This window comes from Camelus dromedarius, chromosome 8 (assembly GCF_036321535.1).
Source record: "Camelus dromedarius isolate mCamDro1 chromosome 8, mCamDro1.pat, whole genome shotgun sequence".
Classification (NCBI taxonomy): Eukaryota; Metazoa; Chordata; class Mammalia; order Artiodactyla; family Camelidae; genus Camelus; species Camelus dromedarius.
The window spans coordinates 52,252,356-52,279,623 of record NC_087443.1 but is presented as its reverse complement, the minus strand read 5'-3'; the positions used below and the strand labels follow the sequence as shown (position 1 = coordinate 52,279,623).

General features: G+C 37.0%; 1 protein-coding gene across 8 annotated transcripts in view; it reads left to right on the top strand.

The window, feature by feature from the left end:
• The window catches only part of CPEB3 (cytoplasmic polyadenylation element binding protein 3), a 164,394-nt gene that overhangs the window by 46,165 nt on the left and 90,961 nt on the right, over positions 1-27,268 (top strand). For 6 of the 8 annotated variants that reach the window (XM_064488220.1, XM_031461384.2, XM_064488222.1 and 3 more), the window contains exons 3-4: positions 13,001-13,160; positions 22,516-22,572. In XM_064488220.1, coding sequence (XP_064344290.1) covers positions 13,001-13,160; positions 22,516-22,572 — 217 coding nt within the window. The remainder of the gene's footprint in view (positions 1-13,000; positions 13,161-22,515; positions 22,573-27,268) is intronic. The other 2 variants (XM_064488223.1, XM_064488224.1) reach the window with 1 other exon arrangement.

The following is a 27,268-nucleotide window of genomic DNA, read 5'->3' as shown; positions in this document are numbered from 1 at the left end:
TAATGCATAAATCTATGGTTTGCCATTTGCATGCCATCATTAAAACAACATATTATATAGAGAGATACAATACTGATTTGCAAGGAGAGTGTAAGAGTTTTCTTGCATGCTTGATAGACTGTCTATTAGACCTAAGTCTTCACTTCTGATAGATAGAATGTTTCATCAGATTTTCTAAAGCTAGTGAGTGTTTTGAACAACAACAAATATTGCCCAGTAATGGCTAAATGCATATATTGTACTGACAGTTTCTATTAATTTTATCTGGTGGTGCTTTCTTTGCAGTTGACAAAAGCATTTTACATCTGTTCTCATTTGTTATCACTAGAGATATGCCTAAGTATTATCTTTGAACTTTTAGTTTTGCATTTTGAATAAAATTATTTTTATATAGGATAGATGAGTTGTCAACAGTCATAAAATTATTTAAATGAAAGTATTTTTTAAAGCACTTTGTATCCATTTGAAGTTTTGTTCATACCTACAGTGATTACAGATTGTTCAATAGTTTAGGTATTACTCACCTAAAATGTATGTGTGGGGAGGAGGAGCGCTTTGTGTGTGTATGTGTGTGTGTGTGTGTGTGTGTGTATAACATTTTCCCTCCTCTCTTTTGGTCCCCAACAACTTTCCTATCTTCTGTTTTTTCAGAATAATTGCTTTAGGTTTCTCATTGCCTTATATATATATTCAGTTCCTCGAATGTAATTTACTTGCCACTTGCGTCTTTCATATTTCCATAGTTATCAGCCTGTAACTCATGCCTTGCTTTTGCCTTGGTTCATCATTACTACATGAAAAAGGAACTGAGGTTCATTCTGAACTTCCGCACCATGGCATATGACCACGTTCACTTCCCTGCATGACGACAGAGGTGAATGCTATTCATTTGTTTATTTATTTAACACTTACTTGGCACTCCTTTAGGCTGCACAGTGTACTAAGTGCTTTCCAAATATTATCTTTATAACATTCATGTAAGGTAGATATTATCGTTACGTGCATTTTTCATATGAGGAAACTGACTCACAGGGAGGTTAAGTAACTCGTCCAATTCTGTTGAAATTTGAGTGCTCATCATGTGTTTTGATTCATGAGTTGTTACGTTTATCTAACTGCAGAGCAGCAGAGTGTTATCTTTCTGGCCACCACTGGTCATCTCAGTGAAAAGACTGATTGATTATCTTGTGTATACAGTTGTTCAAATAGTGAGTTCTGTCTGCTTTTTCCAGTTTATTTCTTCTTGGCTTTTCTCCCCCTTTTCCTTTCTCAAATTGTGTCTTGAAATCCTCTTTTGAGTCTTTGCTTTTAGAATATTGTATATACCCTATAGTTTCACTGAATGAGGATAATCATAACACGGGCATTCTGCTTGCTTGTTTTTTTCCTCTCTCCAGAAGGCAGAATATATTCTGGTGACAGTAGAATCCATGGAAAGAGTAACATACATGGGTTTCTACATAAATACGTATTTATGGTTATATATTTATGTATATTCATATATAATTTTTTTACATTGATACCTTACTTTTTAGGCAATAGATGTTTCTACAACATTTGGGGAATAAAATTAATTTTTGTAAATTGAATCAGTTTAAGAACTCAAAATAGCTATACCTAGAAATGAGGTCCTACTTTACCTACCTTTTGAAAGCAAATTATTACTTAAACTTTTTCACAGAAGTAAACAGTTTCCTCAAAATAGGGTTGGAAACACAAATTGAAGTCAAACATTAGGGTTTTTTCAGTCCTTTCTTAGATGTGGGAGAGAAATTTAAAATTATAGACAGAAAAAAATGCTTCAGAATTACCCATGTATTTATTTTTCCTTGCTCCTGTGGGATTCAGCTTAATGAATAAGAAGCGATAATGTAAGAAGGTACAGTTCTCTTTCACACACACACCCCACACCAGGAATAGTAGAAAAACAATGGTTAGATGATAACGAAAATGAAAATTATTAGCTAGGAATGATTATCCAGTGTAGACGCAGAAGAGCTCAGTGGTTTTAAGGTTCTGGATTGCCTGGGTTTGACTCCTATTTCAGAAACTTCCTGTGTAATGAATTGTGCCTCAGTGTTCTCACTTGTCAAATGGGATAAGAATAGTATTTACCACCATAGCCTTTTATGGGAGGAAATGAGATGAAATATGTGAAGTGCTTTAAACAGTACTGGGCACATAGCCAGGATCGATCAGTTCTGGAGATTTAATTACAGGAGATTTTGTTAGCCCTGTTGTTGGTTTAATAAGAGGAGAAAGGTTCTGGGATGTGTTGAAGTGGAATAGGGCGTGCTAAGTGAGGCTCAAAAGAACACCTTAATGAGGTTCAGAGGAGCAAGGGTATGTGAAAATGCTTTATGAGATGTAAAATACTCTATAAATAAAAGGTAGTGGGAGGAAATCAGATTATTTGTAGCCTTAATGTGCTAGAGAATGGTATTTGCAGATCTAGCTTAACAGATAATGGTAATAATATTCCCCTCCACATCTCCAAAGCTGAATGCCAGGTAAATTATTTAAGGCCACAAAAAAAGTCTTTAAAATAAACTTAGCCTCTTCTGTGGTAGAATATTATTCCAATGTTGGGCACATTCACGCACAAATTAACCTGATACCGTCCTGGAGAAAGGATTTCTTAAGCTACATCCTTAAAGTTAACAGTATTTACAAACGAGTCTTATCTATTTATAGCCTATAGTGTATATTTCCTTTGAAGTACCTCTGCTTGTGTCCTTCCAAATTTCTTGAGCAGGTGGGACCCAGGCATCTGTGGACATCTCTGCGCCTCTAGCCTGCGTTTTCTGGAAGCATTTTTTCTCTCTCTGTCATTTGTGCTTTCATAATTTCAAGCACATAGCTCTGTGCTTGCGTTTACGTCGTTCTATTGTAATTATCTGTAAACTAGACAGCTGGCTTCTTGTGGACAGACTATGCCTACTTAACTTTTTAATCTTTAATGCTTGGCATATTAAAGTTTTTGATAAATACATGTGGAATAAATGAAGAAAGCATAAAACAGCCCTCAGCACACTTGGCAAAGTCTTATTAGCACTAACATTTGAAAGTAATACAGAAGGCTTTTCTAAAAAATATTCTGTGATGTAGACATTTTGGAAATTCTGACTGAACTTCCCTTAATCTAAATTATTGCATTTTACTGTATGATCTCTAAAGTACCTTAAAGTAACATTACTAGAATGATACAGGTATCATTCTGAACTAAATTTTTTTAAACTTCCAAATACCAAATATTCTAATAAATGTTGATGCTTTGCATTTTAGATACTTTAATGTGTTCATCATAAATATGGTAACATTGAAATGAAAGATTAGGTTGATTTATATATGTTCTTTTCTTCCTGGAATGCTTACATAACAGTTTGTGTGTGGTTAGCCTTCTTCCAGGACACGTGAATGTATTAAGAACTGAATTTAATATTTAGTTTCCTCATCTGTAAAATAAGAATTATAATATCTACCTCACAGGACAGTTGTAAAGATTAAATAAAATAATCCAAATAAAATACTCAGCACAGGGCCTGGCACATATTAATTATCTGTTATATGGTAGGTATGACTTAATAAATTCTATAAGGCTTTTTATGAAAAACAATATACCCCTCCATTTCCCTCGCCCCAGAGGTAGATTGGTAGCTATTTTTATAAACCATCATTATCTTGTGTCAGAGACAGTAGGGCATAAAGGGGGAGTAAGCCTGTTGAAATTCAAAAAGAATAAAGCTTTAAAAATTGTTGACATTTAGAGATTTTGACCATACTATCCTATTATATTTGTTTGGTTGCTTAATCTATTTTTATTATTGGTCTCATCTGGAATCAGATGAGATTGTACAATAAACTTGAGATGTAGGGGCTTTTTGGTTGGGTATTTTGTTCGTTTTCCCCTCTACCATTAGAAGAGAGGGGTTCAGAAACTGAGAAAAAATACAGTGCTTCCCTTCCTCTGGTCCCAGTCCATCAATGTGGAGTGAATGTGGAGTTTTTTGGTACTCACCAGGTTCCCTTCTGAAAAATAAACACACATGCACATTGGTGACCTCTCTAGTGGCAGCCAGGGAGTGATAGTGAAAAGCTATAGTTCCATAGCTGTTAATCTGCCTGTACGCTGGGCATGACATCATCTGTTGGTTGCTGAAAAGGGGAAGAACCCTAAACAGGTGCTAGCCCAAAGTGGCACAGTTGTTGCTTTATTGCTTTCATTGCCATAGGACTATTTGCATAAAAGCAGCTGTGTTTGGTGATACGCGTTTTTAAATGCAAGGATCAGAGGGTAACAGGGGGCCACAGCAGAAGCGTTCACGTCGCGGCCCCTGTCAGATTCTGGTGAATCTGCGAATTCTGCTGTGTTGCCTCACCTAACCATTGAAGTTGAGTTGAAGTTTGTTGAAGTCAAACAACCTGAAACACCAGGGCAGACCTTGGTGTTTATGGACATAGGTGTCTTTTATGATGAGTAGTGCTTCTAGGGAGACACTGGAGCATATCATTCTCCGGTTCATTAAGATGAACACATTAAAGTGTCTAAAATGCAAAAGTTATAAATGGGATGAGCTGGGTCTCTGCAGAACACAGTATATTCCTGTAAGACAGGAATCTCTGGGATGGAAAAAACTCATCAGAAACAACAGGAGACATGAAAAGATGCTGTTTGTGGGTAATATGGCTAATAACTGCTTGTAGGTTTTTAGAGGACCATTAAAGACATCCTTAGAAATGTAAATGATACGTATTGTGACAGTGGATAGCATTAGTTATTTGGCTGGCAGTAGGGTTGCCTTTTGAACTTTATTACTATGTGATTTAGGTTTAATTATCTGGGTCCTTCAGTGGCTCCTGAATGGAACAGCTGGAGTCAAGACTTTGCCTTTCAGTCATAGCTCAAGAAGGTTTTAGGTCTTATGTCCTATAACTAAAGTAGATGATTTGCAGGTAGTGTCATAGTTCCTATTAAAGCCTTAGAAAAGTTTTTTTTTTAATAATAGCTTTATTGAGATATAATTCACATACCATGGAATTTATTCACCCTTTTAAAATATACAATGCAGTGGGTTTTAGGATATTTACAAAATTCTGTGCTAGTCATCAGTCATCACTATCTAATTTTAGAATATTTTCATCATCCCAAGAAGAAACCCCATACCCACTAGCAGTTGATCCCCATTTCCCTCCTGACTCTGATTAGCCCTGGGCTATGGCTAGTCTGCTGTGTGTCTCTGGATAACTTGCCTGTTCTGGACATCTCATATGATTAGAGTTATACAACAAGTGATTCTTTGTGACCGACTTCTTCCACTTATCATAGTGTTTTTAAGATTCATCCATGTTATAGCACATCAGTATTTCATTTTTTATTGCTGAATAATATTCCATTGCATGGATATACCACAATTTGTTAATCCATTCACCAGTTGAGGGGTGTTTGGGTAGTTTCCAGTTTTGGGAAATTATGAATAAAATTATTTAATAAAGTTGTTATAATCATTTATGCACAGGTATTTGTATAGACATATGTTTTTTATTTACCTTAAGATTGCTAGGTTGTATTGTTAAGAGTGTGTTTAACTTTATAATTAACAAATTGTTTTTCTAAAGTGGCAGTACCATTTTTGCATTTCCATCAGCAATTTATAAGAGTTCTGGATGTTCCATGTCTTAGTCAACATTTGAAATTGTCAGAGGTTTTCTTTCTTTCTTTTTTTTCAGCCTTTCTAATAGGTGTGCAGTTCTTTGTTAGTTTTAAATGAAAATCTTGCAATGTGAAACCATCCACCAGGAGGATGATTTAAATACAAAGTAAGCATTTACTGAATGCTTATTATGTGCCAGGCCCTCTACTGAGTTAGGAATATGGAGAAATAAGATACATCTCTGCCCCCGTGGAAGTTACCGTTTATTGAAGATGACAAGCATCAGTGCTAATTATCTGGGATGAATATAATTGGGTTGGGGAAGGAGAGTCCAACTATACCTAGAAATGGTCAGTTTTGTGAAAGGATTTTGACATTTATGATCAGTAAAAAGAAAATAATATGAGGAGCTACACGTACCTTTGCATAATGTTCTTTGGTTGCAAAGATCACACTCCTCCTGCATTGTCATGTCTAATTATCAATGCCTGTTAAGCTACTTGGGATAATATTCTGCTGGATAACAACCCAGTGATTTGGGCTCCACCAGCTAGTCACATGTGCACAATAACCAGGGGAAGGGGCAACTTTAATTTTTGTAGTTCCTTGACGCTTGCTCTTTCGACTTTCGACCACTGTGCTTGCTGCTGTCCCTTGCTGTGTCCTTCCTAGGTCTAGGTTTCTGCCTTTTACTTAGCATGTTGCTAAACTGCATAATCACTCCTTTTTAAAGTGCATATGTACTTAGGTCTGGACTGTTTACCACAGAAGTGGGAGTAATAGGCATTTGTACTTTTTGTCCAGGTGACCCTTCAGCATTTCACCCAGCTTAGATCTGGCCTCCATATGAAGGTCATTTCAGGTAAATAAGACTTCAAGAGCCATGTTTCCCTATGTTTGATAAACTGGGCCTCTTATCTGACCTGTGTGGCAAACCAGTGAGAAGAGCTGTGAAGGAAGATTGGAGATGGGAGCAGAGAGGGAGCAGGAGGAGACTAGAAGGAAATGACTGGATTGTGCCTCAAGTGGTCATGCTCAACTAATGGTTGAGCATCTCTCAGAGCAGGTCAAACTTCCTTTTGCTTTTTAAAAAACTTCTTGAGAACCTTAGCGTGGTTTGCTGTCATGCAGCAAGGAATAGTATGGTCTGACAAGGAGTTTATAGTGATTAGAATTAGTCATCCTCAAGAAGAAAAAGATGAGAAAGCAGTAATTTCTTTATGGATCCTAATCCTATTCCAGGCTAGGTTGAGGGTTCTTGAGAATTTCTTGCATGGAAGACTGGGTTTAACAACCGTGTTAAATCATATTAAAATTCATAGCAGGTGCTGATCAATTATGTTTTTCTAAGAAAAGTGAGAGAGGTTTCAACATTGTAAGACTTTAGGTTAGATATAAGGAGCATTTGCTTGCGTTTGAGTGACTGAAGGAGAGAGTCTAGAATCACGTTTTCTGAAGGGCTACACCTTCCATAGTTTCATTTCAGGTGGTTAAAATCTACTGTTGACTGAGGACTTCATACCTACTAAAGATGGGATGAAAATCTGCATTTGAAAAGTTATTTTTTCTTTTCCCCTCAGGTTAGTGACATTGGTTTTCCTTTATTCGGGAAAGGTTTTAATCTAAGGGCAAATGTTTGTCAAGCTCCTTGGTACTTTAAGTACTATAGGGTACTATCGTAAAGTTCAGTTTGATAAAGCAACCTCATAGGTGCTGACAAATAACAGCAGTAAATTGGTTTAGAACTACAAATTCCTAGACTTCTACTTGATGACACAGAAATTTTGTTACTACTCATCTAATTATTTCCTGCCCCTGTCAAATACTCATTATTTAATGTTCTTTCTGTTCTTTATAGTTCTCTTAAGCAGATTCTGTGCTTTAAATCACTATGTGTTGATCTTCTGGATGTATTGCCTCTTTGGTTTTTACTCAGGGATGTCAAGTTCCTTAGATCCTTACATTTCCTTAGAAGTGACGTCTTTCATGGAAACCAGGGGTCAGGAAACCATTGTGCCAAAGTCGGCCAAGCATAGAAGAGAGGCAGTCAAAGGGCCAGAACAGAAATTTTGAGAAAATTAGGGGATAGGGAAGAAACCTCAAAATCAGAAGTTATCTTAGAGAATGTACACTGGAATGATTACTTGATTCTTTTAACATAGTCACTATGCCTTTACTTTGTAGGAGGCATGTGTGTATGTGTTAGCAGGCATGCCAGATGTATGTAGTGGTCTGAAGAGAGTTCAAGAAGACAGAAGGATTGGAGATTTTTGCTTTTCCTGTAGTATTCTCTGTATGTATGTGTTTGAGAAGAATAAGTTCATTTCAATTATGTAATTAAATATCCATTCAAAAATAGGTAAAGCATATTCATTACCCTTAAACAATTTTTATAGTATATACAGGGAGCTAAGAGAGTTTCAAATAATGTAAACTAGTTAGAAAATAAAAACAGGTGGGTAGTAATTCAGAAATGGCTAGTTTTGTGGGTTAATCCTCTATTATGTGTTGAATACGTTTAACTTCGAAATGTTTTATCCATACATATGTTGAAGCCATGTGATAAATAGAAAGACCTTCTTTTAGGAGTTCCTCCTCTTTTTTTTTTTCTGTATCATTTCATTATCCCATTTATCCTTTGTTAGCCCTTTCAAACATCTACCCACCTTTTGATTTTTGATCCTGTCTGCGCCCCTTTGTTTTAACCAAGCCCCCATTGTTCATGGCATGCGCGGGAACTAATCAGTATAGAACATTGGGAAGTTACTGGTGTGGATTTAAAAGTCACAGATTTCTGACCAGCTTTGTGACTTTGAGCAGTTACATAACCATCATTAATTGTATTATTTGGTTCCAGAGCTGCTTTTTTTTTTTTCAGATGCTCTTGGCCCCTGGCAGCCTTCTACCTTGTATCTCTAGAAGAGGAAATATCTGAGGATAAGCCAGAAAGGGTAGAAAAGAAAAAAGGCAGGTAAATGAGATAGTGCTGGAAGAGGCAGGCCTGGGGTTATGCTGGAGGATAGATCAAGCTACTTGTTAAATTTAACTAATTGTCAGTAGAACAAGGGTGATTGACCAAGAGGGCTGGCTTGCCTGTGTGGCTGGGTGGGATCAAAGAGCCCTCTCTCTGATTGTGTTAGGATTAGGTTGAAGAGGGTGTTTGTGAAAAGGATTTAAGGTGGAGGAAGTAAGAGGCAGTCAAGGAAGCAAAACAGTGAGAGTCCTTAAGAGCAGTCTGGATTTGATGGTTTGAGTCCTGGCTGTGACTCTTACTAGCCCTGGAACCTTGAGCCAGTTATTTCATCAGTCCAAGATTTAACTGCTTAATTTATAAAATGGGGATAAAAGTTACCTACCTCATAGAGTTGTGAGGGAATGCATTAGCATGCTTAGAACAGTGCCAGGCACGTATTAAGTCCTCAATAAGTTTATTAATATTAGGTCAAGCTAGGGGAAGAAGGGGAGCAGTGCTGATGAACTGAGTATTGGGAGTGGGCTGCCTCTGTGTGCACTAACTGATAACATCTGTCCTTGGTTATCTCCAGAGGAAAAGATACATTATTTATAAGTGTCCTAATACTTCCTGATGTGTTTGCTTGGTAAAAACAAACTCAAAAAGATGTTTTCCTTACTTGTTATTCCCTTTGTCTGGAAATAAAACTTACGAAAAAAAAAGGCTTTCAAAGACTAGTTGCCACTTGAAACCTTTGCAGTTAAGTGATAAATTGTGCTCTTGTTTTCTCTATGCATAATGTCCGTTGAGTTTCACTGCAGATTTTTTGGTTTTTCTATCCTTTTTGTTGTTTCTTACAGACTTCCTGGTTAATCACATTTCAGCAACATTTACTACTTATTAAACAAAAGAAAGGGTGAATTGTATGCAAATATAAATTGATGAGGCATGGATAGAATTGATTTTAGTGAGAAAATAAATCTCTTAGCACTGAATTTTGTTCAGTTAAGAAGCCTGTGCAAATTCTGTTGTGCATTTCACATGTTTTCATCTGTCAAGCACTAATGAACCCTGTTAGGTTAGCATCCGTGAACCTCTAGGTTTTAAAATCTATGTTGCAATACCCTGAGGCAGCATCACAGAAATCTCTTTGTGTTCTCCATAATATTCCAGTAGCCAGGTGCCGTGTACATTGTCATTTAGTAGTGAAATCAACCATAAGAAGAAAATTATTATCACTCCCATTTTATAGATGTAGATAACCAAGGCTTAGAAACTTGTTCAGAGTGACATGCCGGCAAGTGGCAGAGCCAGAATTTGAAAATCAGAGGTCTAATTTCAAAGTTTGTGCTTTTAAAACCAGGCCACCAACTGCTTCTCTCACCCACAATCAGCTTAAAGACTGCAAAGCTGACCCTTGGCAAAGTAGCCGGGCTTGTTTATTTCCTGCTGCTGTTTAGACCCTCACTTTATTGTCCCGTTTTACTGATCAGCTTCATGGGTGGAAAGCCTTAACTGGAAGAATCATCCAGTCTAGTGGCTCCCAAATCTAGCCAGTCATAAGAATCACCTGAGACTCTTATTTTTTTTTTAATTATGAGTAAGTTGGTTTTAGCTGGAGCCTGGGAACCTGCATTTTAACCATTTGACAACATATGATTTTAGCACTCTAGCAGGTTTGGGGACCACTTCAGATACACGAATCAATCCCCTTCCAATTTTCCTGACAGGTAGTCATCTAACATCTGATAGTCTTCTGACAGGAATTCACTACCACCTCGCCAGCAAGGTCATTTCATTGGTAATTAGATGCAATGCTATCTATGCTTCTATAGAGCTTTCATGTACTGCCCCATATGGTTTGGATCAACTTCTTTGGACAGATTTTTACACATCTTAGGTACTGGCTTGGAGGTCAGATCCAGGTTTGAATGTTCTCTGACCCTTACCTTCCTTGTGCAAAATGAGTATGTTGTTATCTACCTTGAAGAATAATAACAAGAATTAAATGGGGGGAAAAAAAACAAACCTGTCCTGGCTGGAAAGGTTTTAGAATGCCTTCAAACAGCCATTTCTTATAGTTCCTTCACCTCCTCAGCCTGTTTTGGAAACAGTCCCATGTCTGCCAGTTCTAGTGAGAAGTGTGGGCCTATATGATAGAAGGTTCCTTGACATTCATTCTGGGATTGTCAGTGTCAGGAATAGGCCGTTGTTTTGTCTACCCATCAGCTTTTTTTTTACCTCTGGCTTTTTCTTTGGGCAAAGAATGTGATACCTCTTATGGGTACAGATTAGCCTGCATTTCTAGAAACTCAGCGTTACTCCATAAGTAATTGGAGTTTCCACTGGTAACTTGACCCCAAAGCACAACGGTTGATCTGCAGCAAGATCCTAAAGGCAGAAGAAAAAACCTTCTTAAATGATACAGAGACCAAAATGGAGAACCAAAGAAAATATTCTGTGTCTCTTTCTCATCCAGCCATGGAGACAGAAAACTGCTGAGTGTTCAAAAGGGAAAAAATGGAGTAGAGGTAGAAAAGAGTGGGGGTGGCAGTAAAGATAGAAATTTTTGAGTACTTGCTCTTTGGCAAACACAATGTGAGTAAAATGAATACATAAGTAATTTCACCCTAATCCTTACAGGTAAGATTCTGTTGTACCAATGAGAATACTGAGGACATTGAGAATGTCCAGATTCAAGACACTTAGGACTTTACAGAGTGTGATTTTTTAAAAAATTACAATACACACACAGATAGACGTTCTTTTAGATGTGACTTAGTTTTCATCGTACTGCACACATTCCTTTGTCAAAACACCTATACTCTTATTTTAATTGGTTGTATTTCCCTCTATGAGTTACTTGCAAACAGGGACTAGGTTACAGCGTTCATCTCTGAATCACCAGGGCCTAGCAGGGAGTTGGCTCATGACGTGTGCATTAAAGGTTTGTAAAGATGGAATTTCTCTCTGTAGCACTTGAAAACATCTATGCCCTCCACCCTTTCTTGTCATCTATCAGTTAAAAAAAAAAAAAGTATAGTTGTAATGGATATTGTAAATAATCTAGCCCAATCCTCTGATTTGTATAAAGGGAGGAGTTTCAGGTGCAGACTGAAGTAGATCGTGGTGTACCCCAGATCCACCGACTGCTTGTAGTTGTTCTAGCACTTTTCCTTCTGGTTCTCAGTTCATGGCTCATCTTAGGACCTGCATCCAAACTTACTGCATTCATTCACTCAGTAACCTTCTGGGTTCCTCCTTTATGCTAGTGCTGAGGAACTGCCACCTTCCTTTCTACCTCCCTGGATAGGCGTACAGCCATACTTTCCAGAAGCCAGAAGGAAACAGCTTCCCAAGAGTTTAAGACCAACTAGAAAATGATCACTGTAGCTGAGGTTTTTACCTGTTGTATCCCTTTTTGCTCATCTAAGCAGTCATTTTTTTATTCTGTTGTTCATAGAAGAGGATAAGTGATCATTTGCAGGCTGGATAAACTCTTCAAAACCCTGGAAAATAATCTCTCATCGCTGTAGTTTGATTTGGTGTGGTTGTTGAGGTTTATGTTTGTCTGGCTTTTCTTTAACAAAAGCAAACTGAATCTCTTCTGTAGTATTAAATTAGGCCATGAGCTGCACTTCCTTTTAGGCTCAGACGAAAATAAAATAATTTGTAGGTGATGGTCTCCCATGGGCTTGAGTATTGAAATGTAGTAGAACAATTTTTTTCTTCACTTAGTTTGTGTTAGCTCTCTGTTTTCAAAATGTTTTTGTATCTAACGTCATGAAAACACACAACCGTGGGTTCAAGTTTTTTCATGTGAATGTTTTTAAAAAGTAGTTTTAGTACTTGGATACATTTTAATTTTTATAAATCGAATATATGGAACTTAACAGGTAATAAATATGAGAGATATTCAATAAGATCACATTGAAACTGCAGTCACTTTTTGACTTTTCAGGAAAGTGATTCTGTTTGTAGACTGAGAGTTCTTGATTATGGTCTTCCTCTACAAAAAAATCTCTGTTTATTTGAATAGAATATTCATTTGGCAGTAGAGGCAGGGGGTGGAGGGAGGGAAGGCAAAGACAGTTCACTTGGCTCTTCCTTTTGAATTTACTTTTTTAGTTCATTTGAGAGAAAAATCAGTCTGGAGTAGTGGGGCATATACATTAAAGAATTATTAGGGAAAAGGATGCAGTTTAATTAATTATGGAAACTTGTATTAAACTTAATGTTGCCAAGTCATTATTCTTAATGAAAAGAATAGTTGTGTTATTAAAACTATCTGGAACTTTGGTTCATGTCATCAATCCATGGCAAGAAGCAAATGATATTGTTATTAATTTTATGAAGTAATTTTATGTATCGTCTTGCTCTGTGTTTTTATTTTTAGGACCGGAGTAGGCCCTATGACACTTTTAACTTGCACTCGTTGGAGAACTCCTTAATGGATATGATAAGGACTGATCATGAGCCTCTGAAAGGTAAACACTACCCTCCCAGTGGCCCACCAATGAGTTTCGCTGATATAATGTGGAGGAATCATTTTGCAGGTTAGGAATATTCATATGTCCATTCCTTGCTTGGTGTTTTAAGCAAAAATCAGCTTTTTAATAATTGTGATTTTTTTTAATTCTTGGTTTCTTTTGTTTGTTTGTTTTTGTTTGCTTCTGTAAAGCATTGTGGAATGTACTTAAAGTTGATTTTTTTAAACCTGTGTTCAGCTACCTACCATAATCAAGGTTGATTGCTTTAATCATAATGTCTCGCAGAAGCATGTGTTGGGTAGCTGAGTTTGCAGTTTATCGCATGAGACCAGAAGCCAAGTTTCCTGGGCTTTGTGCATTTGGAATCCTAAACTGAACCTGGATAATTCATTTAAATCCAAGTATACAGCAAGGAAGTACGAGATTTAGTCAACCATTCTCTAAAGACTACTTCAGAAATCTTCATAGGAAAGGATTTCACTTCACTAAAATACAATCGCTTTCCTAGTGTAGGAAGTATCGCTACACAGACTTTTAAGAGCAGGCAGTGGCCCTTTGCATTCTCCAAGACTAAGCACAAGAACAGGTTTTGGGTTAAATATAAGGCAGAAAGTCCCAAGGTCAGCAATATTAGGACTTCCTATTTTTAGAGTCCATGGAAATTCAGGACAGAAGCTGATGCCACATTCATGATTACAGATAGTTCTCTCCATGTGTTCTAGGACTTTTTAGGGGCCCCTGATATTTTGAAATACTGTAATAGAAATTTTCAGAGGAAACAGCCACTGTACTTGGGTTAAGAGCCTAACTATCTGAAAACTGTGAAGAGTTAGCCACAGGGATGCCCATCTTGTATGGACCCTTATATCCTCTAGAGTGGTGAGGAATTTGATCCCCTCTGGCTCACTGCAGGCTCTTATATAGAGGGTATGACTGACTGTGGACACCTCATAGTCATTTCCTCTGCCACACCAGAAATCTGTTTCATCATTTTCTTGTCACACTCATGATTTTCTGCTGCTTTCCTCAATTTCCAGTGAAAAGAAAGTAGTTAACAGGCTATGAAGAAAATAAAAGATTTTAGGAAAAGCTATATTTTAAGGCCTCCAGAAGTAGGAAAAAGACCTCTGATTTATTCATTGTTAAATTTAGTCACCATTACCACATCTTCCTTAAGTAAAGATTACGTCCATGATGATTTCACTTAGACGTGAGAATGGTGTAAAAAAAAATATTCATATAGTCGTGTGTCTTTAGTATCTTCTAAGGCTGAATTTATCTTCCTTCTCTATTGTGAACAGCTATTAGGCTCTCCTAATTATTCTAAAATATTGTTCCTTATGCATACCTATTTTATCTTGGTCTCTATTCTTCTAGCAATAAAAGATTATGGAAGGATCTTAGATTATAGTCTGTAAAATAGTTTTCTAGAATTTTGTAAATATTGATTAAGCACGCGCTATTACGCCTTGTTGAGCGTAGCACTGACAAAATGTAAGGAGGTGGTACCTCACAAAAGGGGCCACCACAAGTAGAATAAGGAATACATTATCCTTAGTGTTATCCTTATTGCATGTCCAACTACCTCTGCATACGTTTCTCCACTGCATTGGAAAATGTGAGTTTTCATCTGTAAAAGCCTTCTGCGTTGTACTTATAACGTGTCCTAATAAGTTGGAAGACACTTAACGTGTACGTTTTTACAACTGCACGGTGGTTGCAGCTTTCCACTTCATACCACCTACATTGATTTCCTACGAATGAACTACTTCCCATGGTCAATTACATTGCCATGTTATTGTCCCCTGGTTAGTTAGGGTGTTTGAGCTTCCTGCTTCCCTTTTCCAGCTGGGAAACTTTTACATAGGGCATCATATGTTCGATCCTTAATTACTTCTAAAAACATAATTATGATGTTAGCATTTTAAGGGAAAGATTTTAAGTAATTTTTGACTTTTTAAAAAATGGAGAAAATTATAATAATAAAAAGATAATTAAAAAATAAAAGAAATACTGTGATGATGTATCCTTTTTTAAAATTTCCCACATAAGCATCATCTATGTTTTTATCTGGTCTTCATAATTTATTGATAGACCTTTACTTTTGCCTCTTAGGTTGTTTCCAGCTTTTTCTTCATTGTAGGTAATGTTGTCTTGGACAAGTTCTTGCATGTAGCTTTTTCTTAAGGTAAATTCATAGAGAGGGTCTTTGGATCAAAAGATGTAAATATCTAGGTGAATCGAGCATTAAGAGAAACGTGGTAGTCCCGGGACCTACCACGTGGCTTCTATAGGAGTCAGTCCAGAAACACTTCCCTTTATCCATCCTGCTCTTCCTCCTACCTTTAGTATCCTCTTCTTGCACTTGAACATGGGTACACTATTTTGAGGGCCTCAAAACTCAAGTTACAGAGTCACTGGGGTTTTTTTTTATATTCTTATTTGTTTCGGTGTTTTTCTCCGGAGTTCGGTTTTCTTTAGGAAAAAAAATGCATTCTTGCTCATTGTTAAAAAATTCAAGTAGTACATAAAAAGACAAAAAGGAAAGCGAAAAAACCACCTGAGATTGACTTCCTAGAGATAACAAAGATTACCGTTTTTATTAACATTCTTCCAGACATTTTATTTTCTCTGTATAGGAGATGAAATTTCAACTCAGCCTTTCTGACTCTGCTGTCATTCAAACCTGGGTTTGAATTCTGGTTCTGCCTTTAGTTGGCTATTGATCTAGATAAATTAGTTTAGCCCCTTCACAGCCTTAGTGTCTTCATCATTAAAATAAAACACCTACTTCATAGAGTGGGTGTGAAGAAGAGATGAAGTCCCTGACACTAGAAACCGCTCAACAGTTTTCTATGATTTTTCCACTGGCACTGGTAGTGGTGTGCTTACTGTCTGGCCTGGGTAATAAAGTAAACCTTTATATCCCTACAGTATTTACTTCTTTCTGGCCAGACTGCAGCTAGCTGTTGAGAGCTTTTGAATGCAAGCTGTCAAAATTTTGTATTTGTCTTAGATATAGGTAGTGGTTATTAAAGGATAAATATTCCATCATTATCAGAAATCACCTGAAGGAGACAGAAAAATAATCCTTCTAAGTTATGTTGGCTTTCAAAAATTGTATATCTGAATAATATAAAGAAACTGTAATAGAATATCACATTCATGATGTACTTAAAGTGAATGTGGTGAAAATAACGTTCACAGCAATATTTCATCTTATGAATGTATTCAGTAGAAATCCCTTTATTCAACTGTCCTCTTGATTCAGGGGGAAAAAGGATTAGTGTGAGAAATGACAGAATAGGAAGTTCAGGATGTAATAAGACTTCTGTTTTAGTAAAGAGCTTTAACAGTTTTCCAATCATGTTTCTACCTGTACTAGGTCAGCCTGGAAGATGTAGAAAATTTTTAAAAATCCCCTTCTTCCCCTCCATGATAAAAGTGTCAAGGAATGTAGAGGAAGAGTCAAATTGAGTTTTCTTTGCAAAACCCTGAGGAATGTCTTCTACAGTGATGCTCAGATCACAGAACCTTTATTTAAATAAAAATAAGACTAATTTTTTGGCTTCTTAGATCTCAAACTACAGTTCTCAGTTGTAGCAGAATAATATTTTAATAATTACCTATTGTCTCTTACTGTACCTTGTGCATGACTTTTCTGACTGTTCATTTGAGAGGATGCCTTTAGGAAATGAGAAAGAGGGTTTTAAGAAGAGTGATGAACTAATGAAAACTATCCCTTCTGTCCTTTTTTTTTCCTATTGGAGTTCTTTTTTTGGGGGTGGGGATGGAAATTAGGTTTTTAAAAAATTTACTTATTTATTTTAACAGAGGTACTGTGGATTGAACCGAGGACCTCATGCATCCTAAACACGCACTCTACCACTGAGTATACCCTCCCCCTCTCCCCCATCCCTTATTTCTTTCCTAAGTACAGAAATCCTTGCATCAGTAGAGGTGTGAGTGAGGCCTGGGTAGGGAGAATTGTCCTCTGCCCTCTTTTCTAGTGGACTGTAGGGAAAGCCAACTCCTCTCATAACCACGAGGATCAAGGGGATTTCTGGGATCGGGAGAGTTAGGATTAGAGGCAGGGAAAAGGTTCATCCTTTTACCCTCCTTACAGCTGTCCCCTGACTTGCTACTAATGTAAAGGTTCACCTAGTCTATGGGGAACCCCTCTGAAAACCCCGGCACATTAGATTTGATTATTCTTACCCTCAAAGAAGACAAAGTGATGAGAGAGATGAAGAGGGAAATAGCAACCACAGTGCACTGGGCAGTGTAGGTGATACTGGAAGCAAGGTCCTGCCTCCCGGCTGGGCTAACACAGTGCAGCAGACGTCTTGGCAAGATGGAACGAGTCACCTTTTTCTCATCCCATGTGGTCTCCCTGTTAGAACAGAAGAGTAGGCTTGGTGACCATTTGAGGGTAGTACCTGATGAAACATTTTTATGTATTTGAATTTCCTCTTCCTTCACTATTCATGGAACTGAAATTTGAAAAATGAAAAGAGCAGGTGTCAGTTGAGAACTGGTATTGAAGGGTTTGCTTTTCAAATGTATACTGAATCTGAGAAAGAATGGCAGCTATCTTCTGACAATGGTGCTTTAAAAGATTTACATAACAGACACTTAGAAGGAATAAATGCCACCCCTTTGGTGTTATAGAGGCATTTTTTCTTTATCCATCACATTTTAAATTTAGTATCGTAGCACCTTCCATAAAATTGGCCCCTTTTGTGAAATGTTGAGCTCACCTTGTTTTAGAAAAAGTGCACTTTCATTATATTTAGTTTATTCAGAAAAACGTAGAGTCTCTTTACTTACTTGAATTGTTGCTCCAGTTCTGTTTTTGTACTGTCTCCCTTTGGCCCATATCAGTCTGTCTAGTATAAAAGTTAGCAGATTCCACAAACAGGGCACAGGTTCTAAGTTAGCACAAAGTAATTGTTCTTTTTCTACACAAAAGGCAGGACAGTGTATAGAAGTTGAGTGATTTTTTGTTTGTTTGTTTACAGATACCTCCAATTAATTTGCCCAGTGATCCTTTCAATATAGCAGTATAAACACCGGAGAGTTTTAAAAGAAAAAGATTATGGGTACTTTAATCCTGGGTACTACCCCCTGGAAATTCTGACTTAATTGTTCTAGAGTACAGCCTGAAATGAGGAAACTTACACGCAAAGGAATTGATAACACATCAAAAATTATTCACCACTGGTATGCAAAGAAACTAGGATTTGACGTCAGGTCAAAGCCCACCTCTTTCGCTTCGTGGTTCTTTTGGACATAGCTGGAATATGATACTACCATACTTCTATCAATTTTCCTTAAAAGGGACTTGAAACACCATTGTATTGTATTCTTACATATCATATTATTGTATCTTATAGATACTTTTTCTGAGGAACTGTCTTTTGAGCTTTATAGAGAAAATTGGTGGAAGACAGAATGCATTAGAACATGCATTGTGTCTCAGTGTTTTCTAGAACACAGCGCTCACATTCTGTTATGTAGAGGTCTCCAGAGGACTTGACTTTCTGGAGCGTGTGGGGATGATTAGAGGAAGATACAGCAGCTGTTCCCTATCTCATAACGTATTGCAGAAGTGAAGAGGTGACTTTCATTATTAATTATGAATTAATAAGAATTCCGGTTTTTATTTTGGACATATAGAAGTATGGGTTTAGTCTGAAACTTTGAATAACAGTAGAGGCAGTTTTTTTTAACATGAATGTGAATTGAGCTTATGAGACTATGATTTTTATAGTCTGAATAGCCATAGGTAACCCTATTCTCCAGTCTCAGCCCAACCTCCCCCGGCCCTTTCTATCAGGCCTGTGCAGTGGGGAAAGTGGGACACAGTCTCAGGTTTCCACAGCATCATTTAACTCAGTAAAACGAAGTATGCCTTCCAGTTTTCGAAACCTTATATTTTACTCTATACTTAAAAGATAGCTAGCTGACAAGAACAATTTAAAAATAGCAGACTGTGGACAGGTGACAAAATGTCACGCTGGCAGCACCAGACTGCATTAACAAAAATCACCGGATGTCACACACTTGATTCTATTTTCACAGCTGATTAAACAGCAGTATTTGTTGGACAAAAGGAAGAAAACAGAATTGGCCTCATCTGAATTTGGAATCAGTTTTTCTTTTGCTGTTGTATATTTTCCCTCTCCTCCAAAATCCCATGATAACTGTATAAAACTTAAGGCACACAATATATTAAATTAAAAAAAATTATAAAGAAACCTTTATACATCTCTACTCCCTAAACTGGAAGACTATAAATCAAAATGTTAACCAAACTTGTCTTTGGTGATCTTGTTTTCTTCATTTTTCTATATTGTCTAATTTTTCTCCAATGAATATAAGTATATTGCATTTTATCATCTAAACATTAATTTTTGAAGAGGTAAAGAAAGTATCTTAAAGAACCGTATGTGGTTTTATTAAAAGTAATTTGCACTTAGTTGGTAAAAAATTAGATTACATTTAAGTAATTGGTTCTGATGAGTCTGACATTGACGGAGAGTTTCTTATAAAGTCTTTGGTTGATGATTTTGATCCTGAGGTCTGTTTAAGTCAAAGAAGCCAACAGAATTAGGAAGGATACCAGGAAAAAGTTTTTCTACCTTTCAGCAAGTAGTCATGCCTTCATCTGCAAAACATTGCCTAAGGATCCTGTTTTGCTGTATCTTTAGAAAAACTGAATTGAAAGTAATCAGTGTGGGATAGAGGAGGATAATTAGAAAACTTCCAAGCTTCCTTTCAGTTTCATCTTTTCAGGTTGAAAAGTCTCAAAACCTCATGGAAAGAGTACAAAAGGGAGCCGGCATCTGGAGGACTATGGAGAGGGACACCCCTTAAAGTGAGGGAACATAAGTAGTCCCAGAAACATAAAAACTGTTATTTGATATAGTGATTGTAAACTATGTAGTTCTTTACCATAAATGATTGTAACAGAGGAAATAAAAGAAGTTGAATGAGCTCAATTTGGGCTTGCTTGGTTTTGCTGATAACTCTTAATTATTCTGAGAATATTTAGGGAATATCCCGAGCTTTTAGAAATCACACCCACATCTGAATATTCCTGGGTCAAGGATTGTAGAAACCCTCTCTTTGTGCCATTTCCTTAAATTCTGATGGGCAGTGATTTTGAACTCGTTCGGTTTTTAGACAGACTTTCCAGTGACTGGTTATTTACTGTTAAGTTTGAATACTTCAGAGTACAATGAGTAATTCACACCTAGTTCTCTTGGATGTTAGTATTTAGTGATAATCAATCCATACAGGATCTTGATTATCTGAAAATAATGAAAGAGAGAACATTGATATAGCTAACCAAAACCAGAATGTAAATTCTCCCCACTGTTCTTCTGGTGACGATATTTCCTGTAATAGGTTCTGACTAACATGGTGTGGTAAGAGATTGCATATGGTGTACATTAATTTTTAGGGATTCTGAAATGACTTAGGAGCTGGAAAAATCATACATAAAGCAGTTATATATATAGACATTGTTAAGTGTATCTTCTATCAGTGGGTAATTTTTGAAACTCCTAATAATTAACTTCTAGTAAATATGAAAAGATCTGCAAAATCTATAAAAAATAAAGCAGGCAATTCCATTATTTAAGAGATGATTCTTTAGTAATATGATTTTTCCATAGAAAATAATAAAATATATTCAAAAAGAATTTTCTGTAATGTAAATGCTAGCAAAATAGTCTCTACACAACTAGAGATAGATGTACCTAATTAAGTAAGTTTAACATAATAAAGACTAAAAATAATTTTTACTGGAAGTCCTATGATGCGCCATGGTAAACTAGAACAGTTTCATCAGAATCCATCAGTTACTGATGATTTTTCTATTCTCTCTCAACTCCCCCTGCCCCACACACATATCCATCAATACAAGTAACATTATGCTTATGGGAGTTTTGTCTTTTCCCTATCCCTTAATATGAAATGACCTTTCACAAATTACTGTGACCTGAGGGTCTTTAAGAAATTAGGGAGGCCTTGTCTAGGCAAAAAATTCATTTTACTAGAAATTGATGATCCCTCCTTTTCATTAGAAGCAAATGCTCTGCTTTGTTCACTCTGATATCTTCTCTTTGGGGCCAAAGGAGCTTGATAATGCTGTTTGCCTTCAGCACCCTGTAACAGGGTTTAATACCAGATGGTGACTGACCTTTTGCAATTACATAACACTATATTTGTTCTAATATTCAATCACTTCTTCCTTATCTCCACCTTACTCTATCACTCTTCCCAGAAATACTGTTGACATTTATTTATTTAAAAATTGTGACATAAAATTAACATTGTCCTGAGAATTTCATGATAACCATCAACATATTTGAACATGAAAAAATATATATATATCATCTTTATACAAAAGCATTGTTCCAGAAACTATTTTGTTGAAGGAATTGGTCAAGAAAACTAAGTACATTTTTTTCCATATGAGACTCTCTCTGTTTCATTTTTCTTTTGATACATCCACCTACTTTCCCCAAATAATTAATATATCTTCCACTCTTAAACCCGGAGACTGTTAGTTGAAACATCTCATTTGAACTTGTCATCTTATAGAACAGAGGATGGCAAACATTGTCTGTAAAGGGCCAGAGAGTAAATATTTTAGACCTGTGAGCCATATGGTCTCTGTTGCACCTTATTCTTTGTTTTTTTAATTTTTGTGTTTGTTTTTACAACCTTTTAAAAAGGTAAAAATGATTCTTAGCTCGGCATACGAAAACAGGCAGCCAGCCCCCTGTTACTGTAAGGACAAAGGTCTGGAGACAAGCGTTATGCCCAAGGTCATATAACTAGTTAGTAGTAGGTAGGAGCAGCATAAGAACCCTAAATTTTTAGGCCAGTCATTGTTACCCACTCTATCTGCTGTATAAATCTTACATCTTTCTTCTGGTCACTATTCTGATCATTCTGTTGCATTTTTGAGCCACTAAGAAACCTTTATCTTTTAATTCCCTCTAAGCTTAAAATTTATATACTTCTTTGAATTCATTGTTTTGCTGCTTGAATTTGAAGGGCAGCATAAATTGTTTAAATAAAATGCTTAATCCAGGGAGTTGGCATGTTTAAATCGGAATGCGGGAAATGCATTAAAATTTCCTACTATTATACTGGAAGCTTCTTTTTCGTTTTGTTTTGCTTTATTTATTTGTTGTTATTGAGACTTTGGCTTTGTTTTAAGATTTTTCACGTGTATGTATTATGACTTGATTTAAAAACTGTTGTAACTGCTATGGCCTTTGATAGCATTGTTATAGATTAATCTGCTTTGGGTTTTTTGTGATGTTTATATTGTACAATGTATTTATGATTATATGAAGCATTCTTTTCTTTGTGCTTAAAATAAAATTGCTTTATTTTTTAGGACGCATGGGAATAAATTTCCATCATCCAGGAACAGATAATATTATGGCACTTAACAGTAAGTCTTCATATGAAATATTCTATAAAATTAGCTAACAGTCGAGTCTACACCATGTAATTTGCACTTTCTCAGTTGTTCATTTCATTTCAACCTTCCACTGAGTGTAGTTTAGACCATTATTCTACACCGGTGGTTTTTCAAAGTATGTTCTCAAATTTGGTCCCTGGATCAGCAGCATCAGCCTCGTTTGGGAACTTACTAAAAATACAAAATCTCAGGCTCCCCCTACAGAGCTGCTGAATCAGAAACTCTGAGGATGCGGCCCAGAAATCTGTGTGTCACCAAATCCTGTAGGTGATTCTGATACAGGCTAAAGTTTGAGAACTGATGCTCAATACCAGGGGTTGACAAACTACAGCCCTGTGAGCTGTAACTGGCCCGCTGCCTTTTTTGTAAATAGTTTTTTTGAAACACAGCCATACCCATTCACTTTTGGATTGTCGATGGCTGCTTTTGTGCAGAGCCCTCCAAAGCCTAAACTGTTTATTGTCTGGCCCTTTGCAGAGAACTTTGCTATCCCCTGCTGCGTACCACGGTGATCAGGGAAGGAAGTAGGGAGGCAAAGGGAGAAAGGGAGTGGGATAGAGAATGTGAATGAGTAAATCAACGTATTTACTTGTAATTCAGAATTCTCTCATTGTGGTAGATAGCCAGCAGTGCTTCAAACTGGACATCAGGGGTCTCCCGTTAGTGGAGTTTGCGTAGGAATAGTGTCAGTAGCTCCGCTGCTTAGAGATGGTTTTGTCAGTATAATTGTTGGGTTGAGTTCTGGAGCATTGAAACCTTATTAAGTAGAAAGCCATTGTATTAAATAATACTGGAAGAAATATCTGGCTGGCATCAGTTCTCCTTCCTAGCGTCTGTGGACCAAATAGCTTTGCAGAGAAGAACAGTCTCTAAACAGAAATTGTCTGTTGTCTAAAGGACCCTGCAAGCCCTTGAATTCCTCAGGATTTAAGTTTTCTCCTCTATCAAATGAGTGATAGCAGCTTGTCTCCTCTCACCCTCCCTAAGATACAAGCTGACTCCGTTACACATGGAAGACGTACCGGGTAAACCTAGGGTTGTTTGTAGTATTACCCATTTTTCCTCTTGCTTAAGTAAGGAAGTTGATATGCCATTGGAGTTCCTTAGGGCATATTTTAGGTTATCTCTAAAATATGTATGTTCTATGTTTTGTTTTTTGTTTTTTTTTTGGTTCTGACATGTAGTCTACCTTCCAGCAAGCACTGTTGAGAACCACTGGCATTGCTTGATAATCCTCAAGCTTGATAAACCTCATTCACTCCATGGCATATTTTCTAAATAGCTAGAATCCTCTCTTTTGGAAGCTCTCCCGACTATCCACCTCTATTTTCTAATTTCTAGAAGAAAGGTCACTTTACGTTCAGATTCTGCTACCTCTAATTTTTTTTTCTAAAAGTAGATATTTTGGGGTGAGGATTAATAAACACACTTAACTTGTTGAGCTACAGCAATTTTGTGAAACTTACTGAGAACAGTCAGGTGATGAGATTTAGAGGTGAATGCAAAAGAAAAGAACAGTATGATAGTGTGTCTGCCTGAAGGAATGAATATGTATTTTAGAAAAGACTGAATTTGACATGGTGTGAGTCCTCTTCTTCAAGGAGAGGATATAATTTGATTTCCTGTGTAAAAAATGAAGCAACGATTTTCTTTTTAAAAGGTTTTGATTCTCTAAGTCTCTGCTTTTAAATAAGAGATTTCATTTATGTTTTTCCCACTGTGTGCATGTTGCTGAAATCCTCCTTTGAACCTTGAAATTTACTCATCTGCAAGAGAAGGGGATTGAATTAGGTCATCTTAATGATTGCTTTCAGAATGAAGATTCTGCAATTCTGTAATTTTTTTAAAAGTACCAAAGGGGTTATTTTGTCAATATCTGTATCAGATGTTGATGAATTATGCATATTTGCAACTTTATGGCAGATACCAGAGCACATCTGTCTCCAAATAACTCTGTGGGTACTGCTTTGTTGGCTCTTCAAAGAACTAAAAACAAAAAAAGTTTGACATTTGCATTATTTACTGCCAGTTCTTTTCCAAAGTTAACTTCAACTTGAAATAATCAGAATAAACAAACTATCCTCCTTGGGAGATATTTGTGAGATCTACAGGTTTTGACAAATTTGCTGTGATAAAGCTTTTTTTTGCCTTTTGTATAGTTGGACCCAGCCCATCTGGTGACTTATGTGTGTAACACGTGCACTAACACACCTGTACATTTTTTGTCTTCCCTTTTATGCCTGCCATTTGTCAGGCCAACAGCTAATGTCCTGTGCCTGTTCTGTCCTTGTTACTTGCCCTGAACCTTCTTATAGATGGGGTCACAAATGACTAAACCTTTATTAATACAGAATTTGCGATTATTGAAAGGGGCTGGGTTGAAGTTGAACTGTATTTTCAGACAATTAAGAAAATGAAAAAGAATTGAGCCAATGGTTAAATTTTTTTAAAAAAAGGAAATGTGAATCGGTTGTAGTTCCTTTTTTCTTCCCCCTTTCTGCTATGCAAAATCTATGCTTCCTAACTCTTGTTAATAATGCTGCCATTCACTGTCTTCAAAACCCCTCCCATTCTTCTTTTACTTCCTTGATCTCACCAAAACCCAAATCTCTCCTGGAGACACCGTGTGCTCAGTTCTCCTGACTTGATGAGACAGACAGAGATGTCTGGTGAGCATTCTCACTTCTGAGTACTGCTGCCCAGCTTTGAATGGGCCAGTTTCCCATTTTTGGTATTCCTAGTGCATGTCTTCCAGCTATACTTTCCTCTGAGAATCACCACTGCTGATGTCATCTAGAAGCTAGAAAATGAAACTTGGGAGAAGAGGGTAGCATATCAACTATAGAAAACAATAAACTTGTAGACGTTAAGGGTGTGGAAGGACTTGCAAGATTTGTGTAAAGCCAAAGAATCTACTAATTTTCCCTATTCAAGACCATGAATCTAGTTAGAACTAGCTAGAACTTTGAGGAGGAAACTAAGAGACACATCTAAATTTTGGCTTTTCTCAAAATATTAGTCCTCAAGTGTTGTAGATTACAGAAGGAGCGATGGGAAGAAATCCCGACCCATCAGTAAGATCTGCCACTTGTCCAGGATTTCCAGAATAAAGTTAGTTCTGAGACAGTGTGCCCCTTCCATGTAAACTGTTAATGTGTTTTTTTCTTAACTTTTTAATAATTCTCTCTTTTTATCTTCTTTACCCTTCCACCAGAAACACTAGAAATTTGCATAATGTGTTTTTATTTTTCCCACTGGAGAAGGAAGGAAGCTACTGAGAGTATTTCCAGCTATATCTGTAGTATTTCCATCAACCAGATTTTTTCAAACACTAACAGTAGCTGGTGGTTTTTGCTTCTTTGGTTGTGGATTGTGTATGTGTGTGTGTGTGTGTGTGTGTATGATTATACTCTAGGTATAGAGTTGAGTTTAGCAGGTGTGGGCTTGTACAGGATTGATGTCTGACTTGGTGCTTCTCCCTTTATAATGATGATCCTCAGAAAAGGATATTGGTGCCTCTAGCATTAGTATAATGAACCAAATTTATGATCAAATTAATGTTCAAGACCAGAATGCCTGGTCTTATAATTTACTCTAAGAGAATCACTGCCAAGTATATCCATTTTATTCCTTTTGACTGGTCAGCTCTTTTCTGCAAGTGGAGAATGGGCTTAGAAAAACAGTGGACTGTCAGAAAGTTGCTTGATGAGTACAGAATTAGAAACAGAGGGAGTAGGGTGCTTAAGGGATAGTATCACTCAGCTTCAAGGAGATGTCTTCCAAGTAGACTTATGACACCTAAAGTTGGAGCACTGAATTAGCATAGCCATGAAAAGTGTTGTCTAGAATCTGGCGGATCTGGCTCCACCTTCCACAATCTATATGACCTTGGGGCCACATTCTTAACTCCTCTGCCTCTGGTTTCTTCACCTGTAAAATGGAGATATTGATCACCAAAGTGGCTATATATAAATCTTGTAAAGCTTAGCATAGTGTCTGCCTAGTAGATAATTAATGTTCAGGTGAACTGCTCTTATGATTGCGTGTACTGTAATAAGGGTTGTTTTATTTAAATTAATGCCATTTGTTTCTTGATATCTCTCAGCTTGTAACCAGAGTCTGTTCCAAGTTATAAGAGGCAAATACGAAATTTGAAGTTCCACTTTCCCTCTGACATGGAGAGGTGATTGTTTGCTGTCACCCTTCCTTATCAAACTTTTAAAGACACTGATAAGTTGAGGAGTCCTAGAATAAAATTTTGGATATTTGAAGACTTAAAACTTTAATATCTTTAAAAAAACAAAACCCAAAAAGACGTTCACCTGCTTAAGAAACTCTGAGGTCCCTGGCTGTTAATACCTTACATACAGCTGATACATGAAGGAACTTGAAGCTTTAGATTATGCTGTCTTCCACTTTTCCCCTCTTATTAATGCCTGCAAAATATTTTGGAAGACTCTGCTTATATTTCTGTCTGAATTGAGAACTGCCGGAGCATTTGTTGAATCAGAAGAAACGTGAAAGGGTTTTGCTATGAACTGTGTGTTGGGCAGACTCCCGCGTGGCCTCTGAGCCGCCTCTTCCCTGCCCTCGCATTCTCTGCGGAGGGTGAACTCCTCCGGGAGAGGCTAAGCTGAGAGGAAGTGGCAGAGAGGGAGCTGAACAC